The sequence below is a fragment of the Aethalodelphis obliquidens genome, unplaced genomic scaffold (genome assembly GCF_003676395.1).
Source record: "Aethalodelphis obliquidens isolate GAN/ISIS:26980383/991018 unplaced genomic scaffold, ASM367639v1 scaffold18, whole genome shotgun sequence".
NCBI classification, from domain to species: domain Eukaryota; kingdom Metazoa; phylum Chordata; class Mammalia; order Artiodactyla; family Delphinidae; genus Aethalodelphis; species Aethalodelphis obliquidens.
This window is the reverse complement of record NW_020837962.1, coordinates 19,352,521-19,376,538: the sequence shown is the minus strand read 5'-3', so window position 1 is coordinate 19,376,538 and position 24,018 is coordinate 19,352,521. Positions and strand designations below refer to the sequence as shown.

Here is a 24,018-nt window from a genome sequence, read left to right as displayed (position 1 = left end):
TCAGCGGCCATGGCTCACGGGCCCAGCTTCTCCGCGGCATGTGGGATCTTCCCGGACCGGGGCACAAACCCATGTCCCCTGCATCGGCAGGCGGACTCTCAACCACTGTGCCACCAGGGAAGCCCTAAAGGGTTATTTTTGAAGGTAAATGTTTATCTGACTTACATGTCAACTGTGTACTCTATAAGAGGAGGGACTGGATACTATTTTTGCTTTGCGTATGTCTGGTACAAGGAGGCAAGTGAGGGATTCTGTGGGCCTTTCATTTTCTTTTCTGTAATCTTGGAGTTCTTGGCAATATGCAATAAAGGCATAAGTGGTCTAAATTGGGCCTAAGGAGGCAGTAATGAGATGTATAGGTCTCTGTTTCAGTCAACTAGACTGTCCTTTGACTGTCAACTCACAGGCCCGGTCTGCCAGATAACGGAGATCAGTGGACCGCCTGGGAGATTTCACAGCCGATGACCTTTGTAAATACAGAAGAACTCAGGCATCACCCTTGGTTCCTTCTTGATCCAAAAGAAGGAACTTCATGCAGGGCTGCTGATGGCTTCACCATAACCTAGAAAGGCGGGTGACCAAGGTGAATGTCTGTCTCGGAGCTAGCTTTTGTCCTTAAAGTCTGCTTTTCTCCATCCCCCTTCTCCTCCCACTCCCCAGAGTAGAGTCTGTGCCTGGACCATGACAAGCAGGGGGGCAGGCTTTGTTATGGTGCCTCAAATGGGGCCCCCAACTTGGTCCCTCTCTTCCCAGTTGTAGTTTATCTTATCAGGGACACATTCCAGCCCTGGACCCGGGACCCTGGGACTTCACACCTTTTTGGTGAGATTAGTGTCCTGTATCTCTGCTTGTTTCCCAGTTCCTTTCAGCCAGCATATACTCTCCCTTCTCAAGGGAGTGTCTGTCTTCTACAGTAATGTTGAGCATACACTGCTCAAATGCAGGAGATTAAAATCTCCAGAAGATACGTATCACAGAGGTAACCTTGGAAAGAGGCTTAGAAGATGGGTCATCTTCTCAGGGTTCTGCTGACAGCAGTGGAGACAGGATGCCTTTCCAGACTCATGATCCTCCTCCTCCTCCCACTAGAGCACTTTTCCTTCCAAAATGCAGTCTACGGGAAAACTTTAACTGCAATGTTATCTTGAAAACTGACAGATTAAGTCAATGCTTTTCACCTGGACGTGATGCCACAGAACTTGGGTGTCCACATGGAGAGTGGGTAGGTCATTTGTCTCTTCCTGAACTGAGGGCCAGGGTCTGGAGTGTCACTGAGGACACGGGCTGCTGACACAGGGAAGTGTGATGCCAGGAAACCCAGCCTGAGGTGTCCAGTTAGTAGAAGGACCCGTTGTTTAGGCTTGGTGCCCATCTTAGTATTGTTTGATATTTTAGGGGAAAGCTTGAATGGAAACTGAGTCTCAAGTGAGTGTTTTCAGGTTTGTGGCTTGGGGTGAGTTGCTTAACTATGAGTTTGTTTCTTCCTCTATAATGTGGGGATAAAAATATCTTCCTTATAGGATTGGGGTGAGGGTCCAGTGTATGAAAGAGCCAGGCACACAGTGAGCACTCAGTCAGTGGCATCTTGGTCATCCCCAATATTATTGCTAGTGTTATTTGTTGGAGTATTGAGAAAGCTCTGTTAACTTAGGTCAAGAAGAATGTACCCTCCCTCCCTTTCTGCCCCCCAATTTTTTTAGTTAATTAATTAACTTATTATTTATTTATTTTGGCTGTGCTGAATCTTCATTGTGGCACACAGGACCTTTAGTTGTGGCATGCAGGCTTCTTAGTTATGGCATGCGAACTCTTATTTGTGGCATGCATGTGGGATCTAGTTCCTCCACCAGGGATGGAACCTGGGCCCCCTGCATTGGGAGCACGGAGTCTTACCCACTGGACCACCGGGGAAGTCCCTGCCCCCAAACTATTACAGTATGTCTTCTCAGCCAGTTGTCATGCATGTAGTTGTCATCATGATCAGTTAACACATCTGTTGGTAATAGAACGTTTTTAAGCAATACTTTTTGGTTATTCAACACTTTTTTTTCACCTGTTCATTTAGCAAAGTTTGATGTATGTACAGTAACTCTTCTAAGTGCTGAGGCTGCAGCAGTGGATGTGGGTCATGTCTTGTGGACTTTACCTTCTGGTGGCAGAGGCAGGTGACAAGCGAACAAGTATGTGCTGTGTCAGGTGCTCAGGGCTTGAGGAGGAAAGTAGGGCCGGTAAGGAGCAACTGAGGCATGTATACAGGAGGCCTTTCTCATAAGGGGACATTTGAATGGAAGCCACTGGCTGCTTTAGAGTGGAGGAGTGCCTGGGTATGATGTATGTCATTGACATGTCACTCTGATCGCTGGGATGAAGACAGACTGGAAGGGCAGCAGGAGCAGGGGGACCTGCTAGAAGTCATCCAGGCAACAGATGATGGGGACTTGGGCCTGGGGTAGCTGTGGAGGTGAGAAATGTTGCATTCTGGATCTGTTTCCAAGGAGGTGTCAACAGGATTTGCTGATGGATTAGTAAGAAAGAGCGAGGAGAGTCACAGGATTCACCAGTTCTCTTCTGAGCAGTGGAAGAGTGGAGCTGCCATGTGCTGAGATGGGGCAGTTGTGGGAAATGAGTTTGGTTTGGGGCATATGGAGGTGCCTATGAAACATGCAAGTGGAATAGGTAGGAGTTGGAGTTCAGGGGAGAGCTGGGGCCAACATCTGACGTTAGCCTGCAGGTAGTGTTCAGAGTCACGACAGGATCTCAGGGCTGGAGCCTGGGCCCTGGACAGGTAGGGGCTGGAGAAGGGGAGCCTCAAACCAAGGAGACCTGGAGGGAGGCAGCTGAGAGGAGAGCTGGGAGGAAGGGGTCAAGGGAGCTATTGGAAGAAAGCCTGTTGCAGAGGAGAGTGTGATCTGCCATTGGATTTGGAGACATAAGGATCAGTGGTTGTTAGTGTGGTTAATTTGAGTGGTGGAGGCAAGAGCCTGATGGAGTGGCTCAAGGGAGAAGTAGGGAGAAGAAATGCAGATAGCTTTTCCAAGGAGTTTTGCCATAAAAGGCAACAGAAATGAGGGGGTGGGTAACTGGAGTAGGAGGAAGTTTCTGACCAGTGCTGTAGAGTGCCTTGGTGTGCTCCTGAGGATAGTCCAGGAGGGGAAAGACTGGTGATGCCGAGTGCTGGTGGCGTGGTGTCTTTGGGACCCAGTACCCCAAGGCCAAGTCAGCGGTCCTCAGACAGGGAGGTAGGCCAAGGGTGCTGTGAAGCTGCAGGGAGGTGGTTAGATGTGTGTGGGGAGCACTGGAGGTTCTCTACTGGGTGCTTCTGTTTTCTCTGTGGAATAAGAGCAAAGCCCTGTGCCAAGGGGAGAGGAGGTACTACAGGTATTTCCCTTTCAGTTCTCAACCTGGACCTGGTCTTACCTCTCTATCCTTAACCTAATCAGATGTTTCCTACCATTATTTGCTAAAGTCTCATTAACACGGACAGTCAAGCTCCTTGGCAGAGACTCTTCTTTTTTTTTCTTTTTAAGAAGATGTTGGGGGGGCTTCCCTGGTGGCACAGTGGTTGAGAGTCCGCCTGCCGATGCAGGGGACACGGGTTTGTGCCCCAGTCCAGGAAGATCCCACATGCCGTGGAGCGGCTGGGCCCGTGAGCCATGGTCGCTGAGCCTGCACGTCTGGAGCCTGTGCTCCTCAACGGGAGAGGCCACAACAGTGAGAGGCCCGTGTACCACAAAAAAAAAAAAAGAAGATTTTGGGGATAGGAGTTTATTAATTAATTAATTTATTTTTGCTGCGTTGGGTCTTCATTTCTGTGCGAGGGCTATCTCTAGTTGTGGCAAGTGGGGGCCACTCTTCATCGCGGTGCGTGGGCCTCTCGCTATCGCGGCCTCTCGTTGTGGAGCACAGGCTCCAGATGCGCAGGCTCAGTAGTTGTGGCTCACGGACCTAGTTGCTCTGCGGCATGTGAGATCCTCCCAGACCAGGGCTCGAACCCGTGTCCCCTGCATTAGCAGGCAGATTCTCAACCACTGCGCCACCAGGGAAGCCCGAAACTCTTCTTTTTGACATGCGGTGTTGCAAAAATGGATGACAGAAGTGGTTCTCATGGGAAGTCGTTTCAGCTGTGACTTGCTGTGTGTCTGAGAAGCCATGTATGTTCTGCACAGCCGAGTACTGCCTGGTCCTGGGGGGCCTGAGGGCAGCTGCCCCCCGGAGGGCCCTGCATATGGCCCAGTGACGGGGGTGTTAAGCTGGGTTTGAGGTGGAGGTGGGGAAGAGATCAACATGAACGGAGGGCAACACAGAGTGAGTATGTGGGACGTAGGCAGAATTCTTACCTCTCAGGTTTTGCTAGTACACAAATAGAAGTTTCTAAATAGAATTTGTCTTGAGATGATACTTATGGGCTTTAGTTGTCTTAATCATGTGTAATCTGTTTACCAGGTATGGAAATGCCCTGAGAAGGTAAAAAGAGAAGGGGGTAGATGAGTGTCAGTGTGAGGAGTTTCAGAAGGAATTTCATTTTGCAAAGATGAAGGCAGAGAAGGAGTGTCAATGAAGGAATACAAGCATATCTCAGGAATGCTGCAATTTAGGGTTTGTCCTTAAAGCTTGAAAGTTGTCCTGAGCATTAGGGTAAAGAAAAGAAAGTTGCAGTTATTTTCAGTTCTTATCACACTTTCAGATCTCCACACAAGGTTTAGAGATATATATACATATATATTTTTAAATAAATTTATTTATTTATTTTTGGCTGTGTTGGGTCTTTGTTGCTGCGCTTGGACTTCCTCTAGTTGTGGCAAGCAGGGACTACTCTTCATTGCAGTGCGTGGGCTTCTCATTATGGTGGCTTCTCTTCTGGCGGAGCACGGGCTCTAGGTGCGTGGGCTTCAGTAGTTGTGGCATGCGGGCTCAGTAGTTGTGGCTCGCGGACTCTAGAGCGCAGGGTCAGTAGTTGTGGTGCACGGGCTTAGTTGCTCCACGGCATGTGGTATCTTCCAGAACCAGGACTCGAACCCATGTCCCCTGCATTGGCAGGCGCATTCTTTACCACTGTGCCACCAGGGAAGTCCCAAGGTTCAGATATATTGACTGAACTATTCGTAATGGGAAGGTAAGAATGTTCAGTGTTGAAGCAGATCGTTTGGATGCCATAGTTCAGGGTCCTAAAAGAGATATATGCCTTTTAACTTTCAACTGTTTCTTTCTCCTAATAATGTGTACAACACAGACTCTTTACTGTTTCATGTTTGACTTGTGCCATTCCTAGTCCTGGAACATCGTGTGGTTCCTACCTGAAAGTGGCCGTGTCAGTGTTGGGTGCTCATAGATTATTGTATTCAACAAACAGTTAACTTGCTTCTATTGTTTGTTTGATATCAAGCTAGGCACTGGGAAAGAAGAAAGATGGCAGTATCTTTTTTTTAACATTTTTATTGGAGTATAATTGCTTTGCAGTGGTGTGTTAGTTTCTTCAAGCATTTTTATTATGTCTATAGAAGAGACAAAATGCAAGTGTGGCTGGAGATGATTAGTCTGATCTCACATTCATCCTTTGTTGCTCTGACATTTTTTGTGCTGTTTTATCTTCACAGTATCTCATCTTTTAGGCTCCCACTTCAGTGACAGGATATAACTCATCCTGTCAATGCATCCCTGGCATACCAAGCTTTCTGTAGATAAAAGAAAAGAAATGTTCACAGTTTAGGAACACGGCACACCTTGACAAGGCATGTCATGGCAGAACCTACGGGAAGGAAAATAAGACTGCCATTCTAGGACATCGGATACTTGGCTTTGGGTTCCAGAAGGAAGGGACTGTTACACCAGTGGAGGCCAGCTGGGAGCCTGCCAGTATAGTCCCAGAGCCTCAACAGAAAGCACAAGGGAGATTCTGCAGGGACCAAGGCAGGGATCTTCAGGTATGAGGCCACCGCAAGGGATGGCAACTGCCATGGTGAAAGGCAGCCCTTGAGAGATCCTGTCTTCTTCCCTCTGTTCCCTTCTCATTTTGTTTTTTTTCCTGATTACAAAAGTAAAAAAAGATTTCTTAATACAGATTTAAAACACAGAATATAATTGAGAAAGTGGCATTATCCCCTGGATAATTACTGTTAACAGTGTGACATATATTGAGAAGATTGCTTGCATGTTTATTCTTTTATTCATCTAACAAATACTTGTTGAAGACGTAGTGTGTGCTGGAGGCTGTGGATAAAATGTTACAGAGTCAGACAGGTCCCAACCCTTGTGGAGCTCACATTCTCCTCGTGAAGGAGAAGGAAAGCAAAAAAGGTACATGTAAATACACAGTAAATTTCAAGAGGTGGTAAAGTGCTATAAAGAAAAACAGGGCTTCCCTGGTGGCGCAGTGGTTAACAATCTGCCTGCCAATGAAAGAGACACGGGTTTGAGCCCTGGTCTGGCAAGATCCCACATGCCGTGGAGCAACTAAGCCCGTGAGCCACAACTACTGAACCTGCGCTCTAGAGCTCGCAAGCCACAACTACTGAGCCCACATGCCACAATTACTGAGCCTGTGCGCCTAGAGCCCATGCTCCACAACAAGAGAAGCCACTGCAATGAGAAGCCTGTGCACTGCAACGAAGAGTAGCCCCCACTTGCCGCAACTAGAGAAAGGCCATGTGCAGCAATGAAGATCCAACGCAGCCAAAAACAAATTAAATAAATAAAGCAAGATAGCTTTAAGAAGAAGATAACAGACCCAAAATGGAGTTGCTTATGCTAAATAAGCCCACATCACCAAACGGAGACTTAACTTCATTACAGACTCGGCTCTCCTAGAAATGGGTTCTTCAACCAGTCAATCAGGAATCACCTGGTCAGCACTAATGTGGTTATCTGCCTGATAGACCCCTGTTGTCTCCTAAAGGAAAGTGACCGTGGAATAAATAACTCGCTTCTGTTGTCTCATAAAACTTCCTTGTTCCCACTCTCTTCTCCCTGTGAAAGTCTTTCATTTTGTACAGCTCCTTGGAGTTCCTTTCTGTTTGCTACATGAGATGTTGCCCGATTGATGAATTGTTGAATAAAGCCAATAAGATCTTTAAGGTTTGCTCAGATGAATTTTGTTTTTTAACAGGAGGTAAAACAATTGTGTATGAAGCACTTGAAAACAAGCTATACTATAGTGATAAAACATCCTCGTCACTGTCAGGAGAACAAGGCCTTTTCACAGTAGGTCACCCAGCTGTTAAACTCTGCCAACATCCTCATGACTTTTTGTTTTCTTCTCTGGGAACAAAGAAATTTATGGGATTGCACTTGTGTATTTTATTAAGGCCTTAAAGCTTTTAATTCTGTTCAGTGAAATTACTCCCAATACTGTGTTTGAATAAGAGTTTGAAGATTGTTATTAAGGTTTCCACCTATAAACTAGGTAGAAGTCCACCTATTAGTCTTGGGGAGTGAATTTTGGATTTACTCTTTTGTTCCTTCTGAGAGAATATAATGAGATAATAGAATATATATATATATATATATATATGTATGTATGTACACATATATATGATGGAATATATAATATAAGATGTATTTTGAAATATATCTATTAATATAATGGAATAAAGCAAAAAACTCTTCCTTAATAATTTTGATGGTTACAGTAATAGAGGAATTGGTGAAAACTAAATATAGATACTTTTTAATAGGAATACAGTTCTTCCACTTCTGGCCACTGAAGATAGAGTAACAGGGACTGAATTTACCCTGAAATAACTAAAACAACAACAAAATCCAGACAAAATGCATGAAACAAGGTTTCCAAACACTGGCCACTGGCAACGAGAGACAGTAGTCTCTGGAGAGGTGACAAAGTGAGCCCTACAACAACTCCAGCTTACTACCGTGAGAGTTTCCCCGCTGTATCACAGGGACAAGGAAATTGACGTGGAGCCTGGTGGACTTCCTGAGCTGTGGATAAGGTGCTGAGAGTCTGGGGACACCAACATGCCTACACTTTATAGGACAGAGGACCAGGGAGAGACATCGGTACAGAGAGAACTCTGGAGATCTGCAGAGGAGAATCTGGAGATCTCTACACCTTGAGTATTCAGCATAGTGCTGCTCAGCACACATGTGTGAGGAAACTATCTGAGGCTGGGGAGAGAACTTCCCGAAAGGTTTAGATGAAACAGTTCCAGTTCCCTCTAACAAGACCATAATTCACTGAACATTGGGTAGAACACTCAGGAATGTCATGCTTCAGTAATGGGAAATAATTAGCCCTAGACAGAGTACTGCTCTGGACCCACCTAACAAATCATAAAAACAAAACCCAGAAGAATCAAACTGTTTCCAATTCACTGCATCCTGAAACAAGATTCAATATTTATAGGAACATAAAAATATCCAGCACCCAACAAAGTAAAATTCACAATGTCTCATATCTAATCAAATATTACCAGATGTATTAGTTTGCTTGGGCAGCCGTAACAAAGTACTACATACTGGGTGACTGAAACGAGAGAAATTTATTTTTTCACAATTCTGGACGCTAGAAGTCTGAGATCAGTGTGTTGGCAGCATTGGTTTCTTCTGGGGCCTCTCTCCTTGGCTTGTAGATGTCCATGTTCTCCCTGTGTCTTACATGGTCTTTCCTCTGCATGTCTGTCCAGGTTTCTTCTTATAAGGACACCAGTCTTATTGGATTACAGCCTACCATAATGACCAATTTTTCTTTTTAACATACATTTATTTAGGCTGCGCTGGGTCTTAGTTGCAGCACGCAGACTCTTAGTTGCAGCATGCGAACTCTTTAATAGTTGTGGTATGCATGCAGGATCTAGTTTCCTGAACAGGGATCAAACCCAGGTCCCCTGCATTGGGAACACAGAGTCTTACCCACTTGACCACCAGGGAAGTCCCCACTAATGACCGAATTTTAACTTAATTTAACCTCTTAAAGACTCTATCTCCAAATACAGTCACATTCTTAGCACCTGGGGTTAGTATCTAAATGTATGAATTACAGTTGGGGAGCACAGTGCAAGGAGACAGGAAAATGTAACCTGTAATGAGAATAAACAATCAATGAAAACCAATCCAGAACTGACACAGATGGTACAGTCAGCAAAGGACATTAGAACAGTTATTACAACTATATTCCATGTGTTTAAAAAGTTAAGTAGGGTCATGGAAGATATGAAGATTACCCAAATCAAGTTTCTAAAGATGACAAACTACAAGTGTGTTAAGTGAAAGATACACTGAGGGGCATTAATGGCAGATTAGATGTTGTAGAAGGAAAGATTCAGTTATCCAACATGAAACATATAAAAAAGAATCAAAAAATTTTCAGACGTAGCACTGAACTGTGGAACAACTTCAGGCAACTTAATATATGGGTAATTAGAGTTCCCACAGAAGCAGGAGAGAAAGAAAAAAATAGGTGAAAGAATAATGGCCAGAAACTTTCCAAGCTTGATGGAAACTGTAAACTCAACTCAGTGAATCACCCACACAAAAAACAGGAAGAAGGGGCTTCCCTGGTGGCGCAGTGGTTGAGAGTCCGCCTGCCGATGTAGGGACACGGGTTTGTGCCCCGGTCTGGGAAGATCCCACATGCTGCGGAGCGGCTGGGCCCGTGAGCCATGGCCACTGAGCCTGCGCATCCAGAGCCTGTGCTCCACAACGGGAGAGGCCACAACAGTGAGAGGCCCGCGTACCGCAAAAAAAAAAAAACAAAACAGAAAAAAAACCAGGAAGAAAACTATACCAAGGCACATCATAATCAAATTACTCAAAACCAGTGATGAAGAGAAAAATCTTAAAAGCAGCCAGAGGAAGAAAGACATGTACAGAAAAGCAAATATGCAGGTGACAGCAGATTTCTTGTGATAAAAAAAAAGAAGGCCATGGAACAGCATATTTAAAACACTGAAAAAAAAAAGAAAACCAAAAAACCTCTGTCCACCTAGAATTTATTCTCTCTTTTCTCTTTTCTTTTCTCTTCTCTTTTCTTTTTTCTTTCCTCTTTTCTTTTTTCTCCTTCCTCCCTGCCTTCTTTCTTTCCTTATAAATGAAGTATAATTGACTTACTATATTAGTTTCAGGTGTACAACATAGTGATTCAGTATTTTTATACATTACAAAATGATCACCATGATAAGTCGCTACCATCTCTCACCCTACAGAGTTATAGTATTATTGATTATATTCCCTGTGCTGTACGTTTCATCCCTGTGACTTACTTATTTTACTGGAAGTTTGTACTTCTTAATCTCCCTAACCTATTTCACTTATCCCCCTACATGCCTCCCCTCTGGTAGCCACCAATTTGTTCTCTATCAGTCTGTTTCTGTTTTGTTTGTTCTGTTCTTTAGATTCCACATACAAGACAAATCATATGATATTTGTCTTTCTCTGTCTGACTTATCTCAGCATAATACCTTCAGGTCCCTCCATGTTGTCGCAAAAGACAGATTTCATTTTTTTAAAAAATAAGTTTATTTTTGGCTGTGTTGGGTCTTTGTTGCTGCACACAGGCTTTTTCTAGTTGCAGCAAATGGGGGCTACTCTTTGTTGCGGAGCATGGGCTCTAGGCACACGGGCTTCAGTAGTTGTGGTGCTTGGGCTTAGTTGCTCCGCAGCATGTGGGATCTTCCTAGACCAGGGCTCAAACCCATATCCCCTGCATTGGTGGGCAGATTCTTAACCACTGTGCCACCAGTGAAGTTCCCAGATTTCTTTTTTTTTAAATGGCTGAATAATGGTCTTGTGTGTGTGTGTGTGTGTGTGTGTGTGTGTGTGTGTGCATCACATTATTATCCATTCATCTGTTATTTGTTGTCTTTTTTGATGATAGTCATTCTGACAGGTGTGAGGTGATATCTCATGGTTTTCATTTGCATTTACTTGTTGATTAGTGATGCTAAGCATCTTTTCATGTGTCTGTTGGCCATCTGTGTATCTTCTTTGGAAAAACATCTGTGTGGGTCCTCTGACCCATTTTTTAATTGGGCTGTTTGTTTTTTAATGTTTAGTTGTATGAGTTCTTATACATATTGGCTGTTAACCCCTTATCAAATACACTGTTTGCAAATATCTTCTCTCATTCAGTAGGGTGCCTTTTTGTTTTGCTGATAGTTTCCTTCACTGTGCAAAAGCTTTTTAGTTGGATGTAGTCCTATTCGTTTATTTTTCCTTTTGTTTCCCTTGCCTGAGGAGATATCTATATATCTATATCTATTTGATGTCAGAGAGCATACTGCCTATGTTTTCTTCTAGGAGTTTATGGTTTCAGGTCTTACATTTAAGTCATTAATCCATTTTGAATTTATTTTTGTATATAGTGTGAGAAAGTAGTCCAGTTCGCTTCTTTTGCATGTAGCTCTCCAGTTTTCCCAACACCGTTTATTGAAGAGGCTTTCTTTTTCCCATCATATATTCTTGCCTCCTTTGTCATAGATTAATTGACCATATAAGTGTGGGTTTATTTCTGGGCTCGCTGTTCTGTTCTGTTGATCCATGTGTCTGTTTTTGTGCCAGTATCATACTGTTTTTTTGTTTTTGTTTGTTTAGGCTGCACTGTGTCTTAGTTGCGGCACGCGAGATCTTGTAGCATGTTTACTTGCAGCATGCGGGATCTTTAGTTGCGGCATGTGGGCTTCTTAGTTGTGGCATGCATGTGGGATCTTTTTCCCCGACTAGGGATTGAACTGAGGCACCTTGCATTGGGACTGTGGAATCTTACCCACTGGACCACGAGGGAAGTCCCACTGTTGTTTTTTTTTTAAATTGAAGTATAGTTGATTTACAGTGTTGTCATACTGTATTGATTACTATAGCTTTGTAGTATAGTTGGAAATAATGGAGCATGATACCTCCAGCTTTGTTCTTTCTTAAAATTATTTTGGCTATTTTGGACTCTTTTGTGTTTCCATACAAATTTGGGCATTATTTGTTGTAGTTCTGTGAAAAATTCCGTTGGAATTTGGTAGGGATTGCATTGAATCTGTGGATTGTCTTGGGATTCTTCTAATCCATGAACATGGTATATCTTTCCATTTGTTTCTTTTTAGTTTCTTTCATCAGTGTATTATAGTTTTCTGGGTACAGCTCTTTTCCCTCCTTGGTTAGATTTACTCCTGGATATTTTATTCTTTTTGATGCAATTGTAAATGGGGTTGTTTTCTTAATTTCTCTTTCTGACAGTTCATTAGTGTACAGAAATGCAACAGATTTGTATTATTTTGCATCCTGAAGCTTTACTGAATTCATTGGTGAGTTCTGATAGGTTTTTTGGTGGTGTCTTTAGGATCTTTTTATGTATAATGTCATGTCATATGCAAACAGTGATAGTTTTACTGCTTCCTTTCCAACTTGGATTCTTTTCATTTTTCTTGTCTGATTGCTGTGTCTAGGACTTCCAGTACTATCTTGAATAAAAATGGTGAGTGGGCATCCTTGTCTTGTTCCTGATCTTAGGGGAAATGCTTTCCGCTTGTCACCTTTTTGTATGATGTTGGCATAGGCTTACCATAGATGGCCTTTGTTATGTTGAGGTATGTTCCCCCTATACCAACTTGGGTGAAAGTTTTTATCATAAATGGGTATTGGATTTTGTCAAAAGCTTTTTCTGCATCTATTAAGATGATCATATGATTTTTATTTTTCAATTTGTTATGTGGTGTATCACATTGATTTCTGGATATTGAAACACCCTGCATCCATGGGATAAATCCCACTTGATTATGGTGTATGATCTTTTTGATGTATTGTTGAATTCATTTTGCTAATATTTTATTGAAGATTTTTACATCAGTGTTCATCAGGGATATTGGCCTCTGTTTTCCTTATTTTGTGGTATCCTCATCTGGTTTTGGTACCAAGGTGATGCTGGCCTTGTAGAATGAGTTTGGAAGCACTCCTGACTCTTCCTTTTTTGCAGTAGTTGGAGAAAGATAGATATCAATTCTTCTTTAAATGTTTGGTAGAATTCATCTATAAATCCATCTGATCCTGGACTTTGTTGGGAGTTTGTTTTGTTTTGTTTTTTGTTTTTGTTTATTTTGCTGATTCAGTTTCATGACTGGTAATCATTCTGTTCATATCTTCTGTTTTTTTCTGATTCAGTTTTAGGAGATTGTACGTTTTTAGGAATTTATCCATTTATTCTGGGTTGTCCATTTTATTGGTGTTTAATTGTAGTAATCTTTTATGATCCTTTGTATTTCTGTGGTGTCATTTATAACTTCTCTTTCATTTCTGATTTTATTGATTTGGTCCCACTCTTTTTTTTATTGATGAGTCTGGCTAAAGGTTTGTCAATTTTGTTTATCTTTTCAAAGAACTAGCTCTTAGTTTCATTGATCTTTTCTGCTGTTGTTTTAAGTCTCCATTTATTTCTGCTCAGATCTTTATTTTTCTTTCCTTCTACTAACTATGAGTTTTGTTTGTTCTTCTATTTCTAGTTCCTTAGATTTTTCTTGTTTCCTGAGGTAGGCTTGTATTACTATAAACTTCTTTTTAAGAATTGCTCTTGGGCTTCCCTGGTGGCGCAGTGGTTGGGAGTCCGCCTGCCGATGCAGGGGACACAGGTTCGTGCCCCGGTCCGGGAAGATCCCACATGCCGCGGAGCGGCTGGGCCCGTGAGCCATGGCCGCTGAGCCTGCGCATCCGGAGCCTGTGCTCCGCAACGGGAGAGGCCACAACAGTGAGAGGCCCGCGTACTGCAAAAAAAAAAAAAAAAAAAAACAAAAAAAAAGAATTGCTCTTGCTGTGTCCCATAGGTTTTGGATCATTGTATTTCCATTTTCATTTGTCTTCAGGTATTTTTTAATTTCCTCTTTGATTTCTGCAGTGACCCATTGTTTGTTGAGAAGCATATTGTTTAGCCTCCACATGTGTGTTTGTGTTTTTTGCAGTTTTTTCCATGTAGTAGATTTCTACTCTCATACCACTGTGGTTGGAAAGGATGCTTGCTATGCTTTCCATCTTAACTTTATTGAGACTTGATATATCTTTTAAGTTCATCTGGTCTAGTGTGTCACTTAAGGCCAGTGTTTCCTTATTGATTTCCTCTCTGGATGATCTGTCCATTGATGTAAGTGGGGTGTTAAAGTCCCCTACTATTATTGTGTTACTGTCAGTTTTTCCCTTCATGTTTGTTAATATTTGCTATATGTATTTAGTTGCTCCTATGTTGGGTGCATATGTGTTTACATTTGTTATATCTTCCTGTTGGATTGATCCCTTGATCATTATTTAATGTCCTTTGTCTCTTGTTACAGTCTGTTCAAAAATCTATTTTGTCTGATATACGTATTGCTGCCCCTGCTCTCTTTTTGTTTCCATTTGCGTGGAATACCGTTTTCCATTACCTCACTTTCAGTCTCTGTGTTTTTAGATCTGAAATGAGTCTCTTCAGCATAGTAGTCAGCATATAGATGGGTCATGTTTTTTTTTAGTCTGTTAAGCCGTTCTGTGCCTTTTGATTGGAGCATTTAGTCCATTTACTTTTAAAGTAATTATTGATAGGTATGTACTTATTGCCATTTTTTAAAATAAATTTATTTATTTATTTTTGGTTGCGATGGGTCCTCATTGCTGTGCACAGGCTATCTCTAGTGGTGGCAAGCAGGGGCTACTCTTTGTTGCGTTGGTGTGGGCTTCTCATTGTGGTGGCTTCTCTTGTTGTGGAGCATGGGCTCTAGGCACATGGGCTTCAGTAGTCATGGCATGCAGGCTCAGTAGTTGTGGCTCGCGGGCTCTAGAGCGCAGGCTCAGTAGTTGTGGTGCATGGGCTTAGTTGCTCCACGGCATGTGGGATCTTCCTGGACCAGGCTCAAACCCGTGTCCCTTGCATTGGCAGGCGGATTCTTAACCACTGTACCACCAGGGAAGTCCCTACTTATTTCCATTTTGTTAAATGTTTTCTGATTGTTTTTATAGTTCTCATTTGTTCCTTCTTCTTTTGCTCTTTTGTGATTTGATGATATCTTTAGTGTTATATTTGGGTTGCTTTCTCTTTGTGTGTGTGTGTGTGAGAGAGAGAGTTGTAAGATTTTGGTTTGTGGTTACCATGATGTTCATATATAACAATTACAGACACATATGTAATATATGTTAGTAATAACTTGTGTTATTATTTTAAGTTGATGATCTTTTAAGTTGAAATTCAGTCTAACAACCCTGCATTTTTATTCTCCCACCATGTTTAATTTTTTTGACATCATGTTTTACATCTTTTTGTTTTGTGTATACCTTAACTACTTATCGTGGATATAGATGATTTTACCACTTTTGTCTTTTACCCTTCCTACTAGCTTTATAAGTGGTTGATGCACTACATTTACTGTATGTTTGCCTTTACCAATGAGATTTTTTCCTTTCATAATTTTCATATTTCTAGTTGTGTGGTTTTTTCCTTTTTTTTTTTTTTAAATCCTGCTTAGAGAAGTCCCTTTAACATTTCTCATAATGCCAATGCAGTGGTGCTGAATTCTTTTAGTTATTGTTTATATGTAGAACATTTTCTTTCTTCTTCAAATATGAATGATAGCCCTGCTGGGTAGAGTATTTTTGGTTGCAGTAAGTCCCCTATATATGAACCTTGAAGTTGTGAACTTTCAAAAATGGAAACATGTGCTCACATGTCCAGTCATGTAAGTTAGTTCATGTGTCTGGCATACATTGTCACGTGCATGCATCCTCTACAAGTGGTTGTCCTTTTGTGTACTTTACAGTAGTGTATAGAGTACAGTAGTACAGTGTCTTTATTTCAAGCCCAGGATATCTGGAAGGAAGTATAAAAGCAGTGATGATGTAGCTGGACTTTTCTAGGTACTGTACTGTAAGATTAAAAGTGTTTTCTTTATTTTTTGTGTTTGTTTTTTATGTATTACTTGTGTGAAAATTATTATAAACCTATTGCAGTACAGTACTATATAGCCAATCGTGTTTGGGTACCTAGGCTAACTTTGTTGGACTTACGAACAAATTGGACTTAATGAATGGACTCTTGCAATGGAACTCGTTTGTATGTAGGGGACTTACTATATAGAGTTTTTTCTTTTCATTACTTTGAATATATCATGCCACTTCCTTCTGGCCTGTGAAGTTTCTGCTGAAAAGTCAGCTGATAGTCTTAGGGAGTTCCCCTGCACATAACTAATTGCCTTTTTTTTTTTTGCTACTTTTAAGATTCTTTATCTTTAATTTTGCCACTTTAATTATAATTTGTCTTGGTGTAGATCTCTTTGGATTCACCTTGTTTGGGACTTAGTGCATCCTGGACTTGGATGTCTGTTTCCTTTTCCAGGTTAGGGAAGTTTTCAGCTATTATTTGTTTGAATAAGTTCTCTGCCTCTTTCTCTCTTCTCCTTTTGGGACACCTATAATGTGAATGTTAGTATGCTTGATGTGGTCCTAGATGTCTCTTATTAAACTATGCTCATTTTTAAAAATTCTTTTTTCTGTTAAGGCTGGATGGTTCCACTACTCTGTCTTCCAGTTTGCTGATTTGTTCTCATTCACTGTTCATTCCTTCCAGTGTAGTTTTATTTCAGTTATTATGTTCGTCAGCTCTGTTTGATTCTTCTTTATATTTTCTAACTTGTTGAAATTCTCACTGCGTTCATCCATTCTTCCCCCAAGTTCTTTAAGTATCTTTATGAATATTACCTTGAACTCTTTGTTGGGTAGTTTGCTTATATCCGTCTTGCTCAGTTCTTCTTCTAGGGTTTTGTCTTGTTCCTTTATTTGAAACAGATTCCTTTGTTGTTTCATTTTGTCTAATTCTCTGTGTTTATTTCCCTGTATTTGGTAGGTTGGTTGGTTACGTCTCCTGGTCTTGGAAAAGTGGCCCTATGTAGGAGATGTCCTGTGTGGCTTAGCAGTCTACTCCCCTCTGGCCACCAGAGCTATATGCTCTAGGGGTGCCCCCTATGTTGGCTGCATGGGCCCTTCTTTTGTGGCAGGGTCTACTACTGTGGGCATGCTGAGAGGTGGGCCTGGACCCAGGCCAGGTTGACTGCCAGGTCCTGCCTCGTGCAGTGGCTGTTGGCCCATTGGTTGTTGGGGCCAAGTCCTGGTACATCTAGCTGCATGCCCTGCGGTGTCCTGGGGTTGTTGCCAGCCTGCTAGTGGGCGGATAAGCCCCTGACCCTAATAGGCTAGAGAGAAGACTCCAGAATGGTGCTTGCCAGTGCCACTGTTCTTGTGGTAGAATGAGCTCCCCAAAATGGCTGCTACCAGTATCTGTGTCCCCAAGGGAAGTCCCAGTTGCCTCCTGCCTCTTCAGGATGCTTTCCAAGATTAGTAAGTTGGTGTGACCCAGGCTACTTTCAAATTACTGTCTCTCTGCTGGGACTTGGAGCATGTGAGATTTTGTGTGCACCCTTTAACAGCACACTCTCTGTTTCCTGTAGCTCTCTAGCTCTCCTTTATAGAAGCCCCACTAGCCTTCAAAGTGAGATGTTCTGGGGGCTGATCTTTCCGGTGCAGGACCCCTGGACTGGGGTGCCTGATGTGGGGCTCAGACCCCTCACTCCTTGGGGAAAACATGTGCAATTGTGATTATCCTTCTGTCAGTGTGTTGCCTACTTGGGGTGTGGGTCTGCCTCTCCTACCTGTCTCATTGTGGTTCCTTCTTCATACAGTTAATTCTGGAAAGTCTTTTCTGCTAGTCTTTATGTTCTTCTCATAGACAGGTGTTCTGTAAATAGTTGTGATTTTGGTGTGCCTGTGGGAAAAGGTGAGCTCAGGGTTCTCCTGCTCCACCATCTTGGCCACACTTCACCTAGAATTCTTTACCAGGTGAACACATCTTCCAAAAACAAAGAAGTTTTCAGACACATGAAAGCTGAAAGAATTAATCACCAGCAGACCCACACTCTAAGAAACGTTTAAGGATGTCCTTCAGGCAGAAGAAAAATTATACCAGATGAAAACCTGAATCTACACAAATGAATGAAGAACACTGGAAATGATTATGTGAGAAAATATGTAAGCTATATTTTTTATTATTTAAATATCTTTATATTAAAATTGCTTATATAAAAGTAGTAACAATGCTTTGTGAAGTTTATAACATCTATAAAGTAAAATTCATGACAACAAATGGATATAGCCCAGGAGAGAAGAAATGGAAGTAAACTGTTATAAGATCTTTATGTTATATGTGAAATGGTATAATCTCACTTGGATGTCAATATGATAATGATGGATACTGTAAACCTTAAGGCAGTCACTAAAGTAACAAAACTAAGAGTTAATAGGAACCCAACAAAGGAAATAAAATGAAATCATAAAAAAAATGCTTGGTTAATTCAAAGGAAGGCAGAAAAAGAGGAAAAGGGGAACAAAGATAGATGGAACAAATAGAAAACAAAAAGCAAGATGCGCCAAACACCCAATTATAAGGCAGAGATGATTCAGATTGGTTAAAAAAAGCAATATCCAACTATGTGATGCCTACCAAAGAAAGGCATTTTAAATATAAAACAAAAAGGTTAAAATTATATGAATGAAAATATATACATACCATGGTAACACTAGTTAGAAGGTAGCTGGGGTGTCTATATTAATATCAGATGAAGTAGACTTCAGAGCAAAGAATATTACCAGAGATAAAGAAGATCATTTCATAATGACAAAGGGATAAAATAATCAAGGGGACATAACAGTCCTAAACATTTAAATACATAATTGACAGGGCTTCAGAATACATGAAGCAGAAATAGAACTGCAAGGAAAATAGACACATCCACAATTATAATCAGAGATTTCAATAACTGATAGAAGCAGGAAGCAGAAAATCAGTAAGGATATAGTACACTTGACCAACATTGTTCACCAGTTTAACTTGGTTGACAGTTCCCCCAACAATAGCAGGTACACATTCTCTTCAAGTACACATGGAACATTTACCAGATAGACCACATTCTAGGCCATAAAACAAGTCTCAGTAATTTAAGAGAATTTATGTCATGCAAAGTCTGTTTTCTGACCACAAAGATTTAAATTAGAAATCAATAATAGAAAGATGTCTGGAAAAATCCCCAAACATTTGAGTACTGAATAACACACTTTTGAATAAGCCACCAGTCAAGGAAGAAATCAAAGGGGAAATTAGACAATAGTTGGAACTGAATGAAAATAAACATGTATGCCTCTAAAGCATCCTTGGGGAGTTTATAACATAAATACTTACAGTAGAAAAGAAGAAAGGTCTGTAGTCAATGACTTTAGCTTGTTTTAAGATACTAGAAAAAAAGAGCAAATTAAACCCAAACCAGAAAGAAGCATATGATAAATACCAAACAAATCAGAAAAATAGAAAACAGAAAAACAATGTTTATAGCAGGTTTAATGTATAACAAGCAAGTACTGGAAACAACCCAAATGTCCAACAAGTGAATGTAAGAACAAATTATATATATATATATATATCCCTACAATGGAATATTACTCAGCAATCAAAAGGAATGAACTTGGGACATAGAGGATATATTGGGCAATGAAACTACTCTGCATGGTACTACAGTGGTGGATACGTATCATTATACATTTGTCCATACTCTTAGAATGTATACTGTGAGTGAATCCTAAAGGAAGCTATGGACTGTGGGTGACGATGTGCCAGTGGAGGTTCATCAGTTGTAATAAATGTATTACTGGTGGGGGATGTAATAGTGGGTGACGGGACTTCCCTGGTGGCCCAGTGGTTAAGACTCCATGCTCCCAATGCAAGGGGCATGGGTTCGATCCTTTGTCGGGGAACTAAGACCCCGCATGCTACATGGTGTGGCCAAAAAAAAAAAAAAGTGGGTGAGGTTGGCAGTGGGGAGGTGTTGTATGCACCTTCTGTTCAGTACTGCTGTAAAGCTAAAACTGCTCTAAAAAAGTTTTTTTAAAGGAGTGAACTATTGATACAGACAGGAGTAAGTGAACAAATGAATCTCAAAATAATTGTGCTGAGTGAAAGAATCCATTTCATTTAGGTAAAACAAGCAAATTCAAACTAACCTGTAGTGATAGAAAGTCTGTGGTTGCTTGGGGGTGGGGAATGGGGACCAGAGAGGGGCAGGAGGGAGGAATAAAAAGGGGCAAGAGGAAACTTCTGGGGTGATGGGTATGTTCATTATCTTGAATGTGGTGATGGTTTCACAAGTGTTTAATAGGTTAAAACTTATAACATTATACACTAAATATGTGCAGTTTATGTCAATTATACCTCAATAAATGTGTTTAGAAAACAAAATAAATATTATTGAGCTTTTACATGAGCATTTTGAAAAAAGTTTTCCCCCAGCTTTCATTCTTGTCCACGTTGTTGTCACCACCTGCTCAGTGTAGAACTTCTTTTGGTTTTATTGCCACCAGCCTCTGAAATTATGGGCATTGTCAGGTGAGCTGAAACACCAAGGAGAAACCCATGTGAGCTGAGGGTCAAGTTACTTTTGGGATTTCTAGCAATGTTTAATTCATTCCCAATGAGGATTTGGTGGAATGGAAAGGGTGGGCCAGACTGAGAGGCCCAGGACACAAGCTCATCCTCAGCTTAGGCCTTACCTTGAGCAAGTGAATTAATAACTGTGAGCTTAGTTTTCATATCTCTAAAATGGGAGTGTTACCTATTTTACCTGCTTCATGGAGTTGTAGTAATATCTCAACAAGGTTTATCAGTATTATACAAGTATAAAGTGAGTGGTATAATGTTTCTGTTTCCCTGTCCACTTACCCCATCTACTTTCTCTGTTAATTTAAAAGAAGTTCGCAAGAGACACCTGTTTTGCATGTGAATTTGTTTTCCTTGTTTTTATACTTTTGTTTTGGAGATAATTAAATTACCTGTATTGTTAAGTCATTTTTTTGCTTTGTATTGCTACAGGTTTCAGAACTTTCTCAGATACTTTTTTGCTATGAAAATAGCACTGGAGAGTAAGTAGTTTCTAGTTGGTAGGGTGCTTACTACTTTGCTTAGAGACTTGTATTGTCTCTACTGACAATTCTAGTGCTAGGCAAACAATGCTTCTTGAGTGAAAAGGGAGTTATAATAATTTCCCAAATGAGACAGCCTTTTAAAAAATTTATTGTGGTAAAATATACAAAGCAAAATTGACCACTTTAACCTTTAAGTGTATAGTTCAGTAGCATTAAGCACGTTCACTGTGTTTAAATGTCTGTGTTGCTGAGGAGGCCTTTGTTAAGAGCCAAGGCTACACTCAAGGTCTTGGTCTGCAGTCCCTCAAGAGCAAGAAGGCTGTGTTTGCTGAACTTTTAAAGCAGTAGTCTTGTATCCTGGATGCCCCACTGTCTTTCAAAAATAGCATCAAGCAAGTTGGTGTTTGCTGAAGATGGGGGTAAGGAAAGTGAAGGAGAGTGGTAGAGACAGAACAATCAAAAAGAAATGAAGAGAAAGAAAAGGAAAGAATCAATAAAGATAGTCACAGAAAGAGTTAATAAAAATAACATTGAGTGCTTTTTACCAGATACCATTTTCTTAAGCACTTTACATGTTTTAACTTTTATTTTTATCTATTTAAAATTTATTTTGGGGCTTCCCTGGTGGCGCAGTGGTTAAGGATCCACCTGCCAATGCAGGGGACACGGTCTGGGAAGCTCCCACATGCCATGGAGCAACTAAGCCTGTGCGCCACAACTACTGAACGTGCGCTCTAGAGCCTGTGAGCCACAACTACTGAGCCCGCATGCCACAACTACTGAAGGCCGCATGCCTAGAGCCTGTGCTCCACAACGAGAAGCCCGTACACCACAATGAAGAGCAGCCCCCACTCGCCGCAACTAGAAAAAGCCCATGTGCATCAATGAAGACCCAACGCAGGCAAAAATAAATAAACAAATTTTTAAAATAAATTTTTAAAAAATAAAAATTATTTTTTATTTTTTATTATTCTTTTTGGCTGTACCATGCGGTTTTCAGGATCTTAATTCCCTGACCAGGGATTAAACCTGGGCCACCACAGTGAAAGCACTAGTCCTAACCACTGGACCACCAGGGAATTCCCTGTATTAACTTTTTTTTTTTTTTTGCGGTACGCAGGCCTCTCACTGCTGTGGCCTCTCCCGTTGCGGAGCACAGGCTCCGGACGCGCAGGCTCAGCGGCTATGGCCCACGGGCCCAGCCGCTCTGCGGCATGTGGGATCCTCCTGGACCAGGGCACAAACCCGCGTCCCCTGCATCGGCAGGCGGACTCTCAACCACCGCACCACTAGGGAAGCCCCCCTGTATTAACTTTTAAATGTTTACAACTACCTCACAAGGTACTGTAGTCCCCATTTCACAGATGAGGAAATCAAGGCACAGACAGGTAGCTTGCCTAGGGTCACACAGCCACTGGAGGCAGAGCAACAAAAATTGGTTGTGAGATATAATGGAAGATAAGACCAAATAAAGTCAATAACAAAAAATGCCTATAAGGAATAATGCCTTGGAAAGAAGTACACAAAATCTGTAAGAGGAAAACTTCAGACATTCTCGGAGGACACAGAAGTAGACTTGAACAAACGTAAGGACCTATTTGTTCTTGAGTTGGAAAGCTCGCATCATAAACTGCCTAATCTCCCGAAGTTTGATTATTCATTTAACAAAATTCCAAGTAAAAATGCCAACCTGGTTCTCTCAGGTTCCACACGAGCTGATTCTGAACAAACAACATACAGGAGTGCCAGGAGCCCTGTGGAGGGGAGTGTGAGTAGAGACTGGACCATGCTGCCGTGTTCAGGTTCTGCAGGATGGCAGCAACTCCGAGTAACAAGCCATTGAGACAGGACGGAAATTCCAGAAACATGAATACAAAGAACATCTGCGTGATATCACTAATGAAAAAAGAACAAAATATTTGCAACTCATTTAGATAAGGGGCTAATTGCTTTAATAGATAAAGAGCTTCTGGGAATTGAAAAGAAAAAGATCAAAACCCAATGGAAAATATGCAAAGGGCATGCATAATTAATAGAAAAAGAAATACCATATCCCTTCAGTATGTGAAAGGGTGCTCAACCATACTTACTCATAATTAGAGAAATCAGATCAAAACTACACCAAGATGCCATTTCTCACCTATCAGATTGGCACACATGCATCTTAGACAACGATTTTGCTAGTGAGGCTTTGAGGGAAGCAGGAATTTGAGAGTAATCTCTTAATCACAGATGCATTTACTCTTTGATCCAACAGTTTCCATTCTGGGACTATCCAGTGTGCACTTGCACATACAAAATTGCACTTGTACAGATGATTCGTGGTGCACTGACTGCTGGAAACAGCCTCAGTGTCCAGTGGTAGGAGACTGGTTTAATGCCCTAGGATGTATCAACCCAGTGAAATATTGTGGGGCTGAAACGTAGGTGTGAATTGACAGGGAGGGACTGCCCGGGTATATTGTTGACAGAGAAAAATCAAGGTGTGAAACAGCTTACAGTGTGTAGTGTCCCCCTTTTGTATGAGAAAGAGAAGGATGAGAACATGTACATGTATTTGCATAAGGAAACGCTGGGAGGATAAATAAGTATGTAATAAAAGTGGTTATCCGAATGCATGGAGGCGAGTTGTCAGTGAGACTATATTTTACTTTTTGAAATATGTAAACATGTGACCTTTAACAGAACTATTGGTAAACGAAAAACAAAAATAGCATGTAGAATATAAGCTCATGTCAGCATTGATACCAGCTACTTTACCAAATTAGTACCGACAACTACACGCACACTGCCAGAATCACATTGCTCTGGTGAGCCTGCTCACTCAGCTTCGCCTGCTCCCCAGGTGGGCTGGAAATGTAGTCTGACTGGAAATGTAGACATTTCCCATCATCACCTCTGCCCTAGGGAAGGGTGAGTACAGACTTCTGGAGATCTGCTGGCCATCTCCACCACAGATCCTAACTTTATATGGCATCAAGTTTATAAGAATATACTATGCTAGTATATTAACAGAGGCTCCTATAGGATCATATGATTTGGGGTTATTTTTATTCTCTTTTCAATGCTTTTATGCAGTTTGCAAGTTTTCTACATTTATCTGTTATCAGA

At 41.4% G+C, this 24,018-nt stretch overlaps 1 protein-coding gene across 4 annotated transcripts in view; it reads left to right on the top strand.

Annotated features, from left to right (window-relative positions):
* ABHD12 (abhydrolase domain containing 12, lysophospholipase) overlaps nucleotides 1–24,018 on the top strand; it is a 70,485-nt gene that overhangs the window by 4,922 nt on the left and 41,545 nt on the right. The window contains exon 2 of one of the 4 annotated variants that reach the window (XM_027118129.1): nucleotides 17,779–17,967. The exons of the other annotated variants lie outside the window; for them this stretch is intronic. Coding sequence (XP_026973930.1) covers nucleotides 17,966–17,967 — 2 coding nt within the window. The 5' untranslated portion in view covers nucleotides 17,779–17,965. The remainder of the gene's footprint in view (nucleotides 1–17,778; nucleotides 17,968–24,018) is intronic. 4 annotated transcript variants of the gene reach the window in all.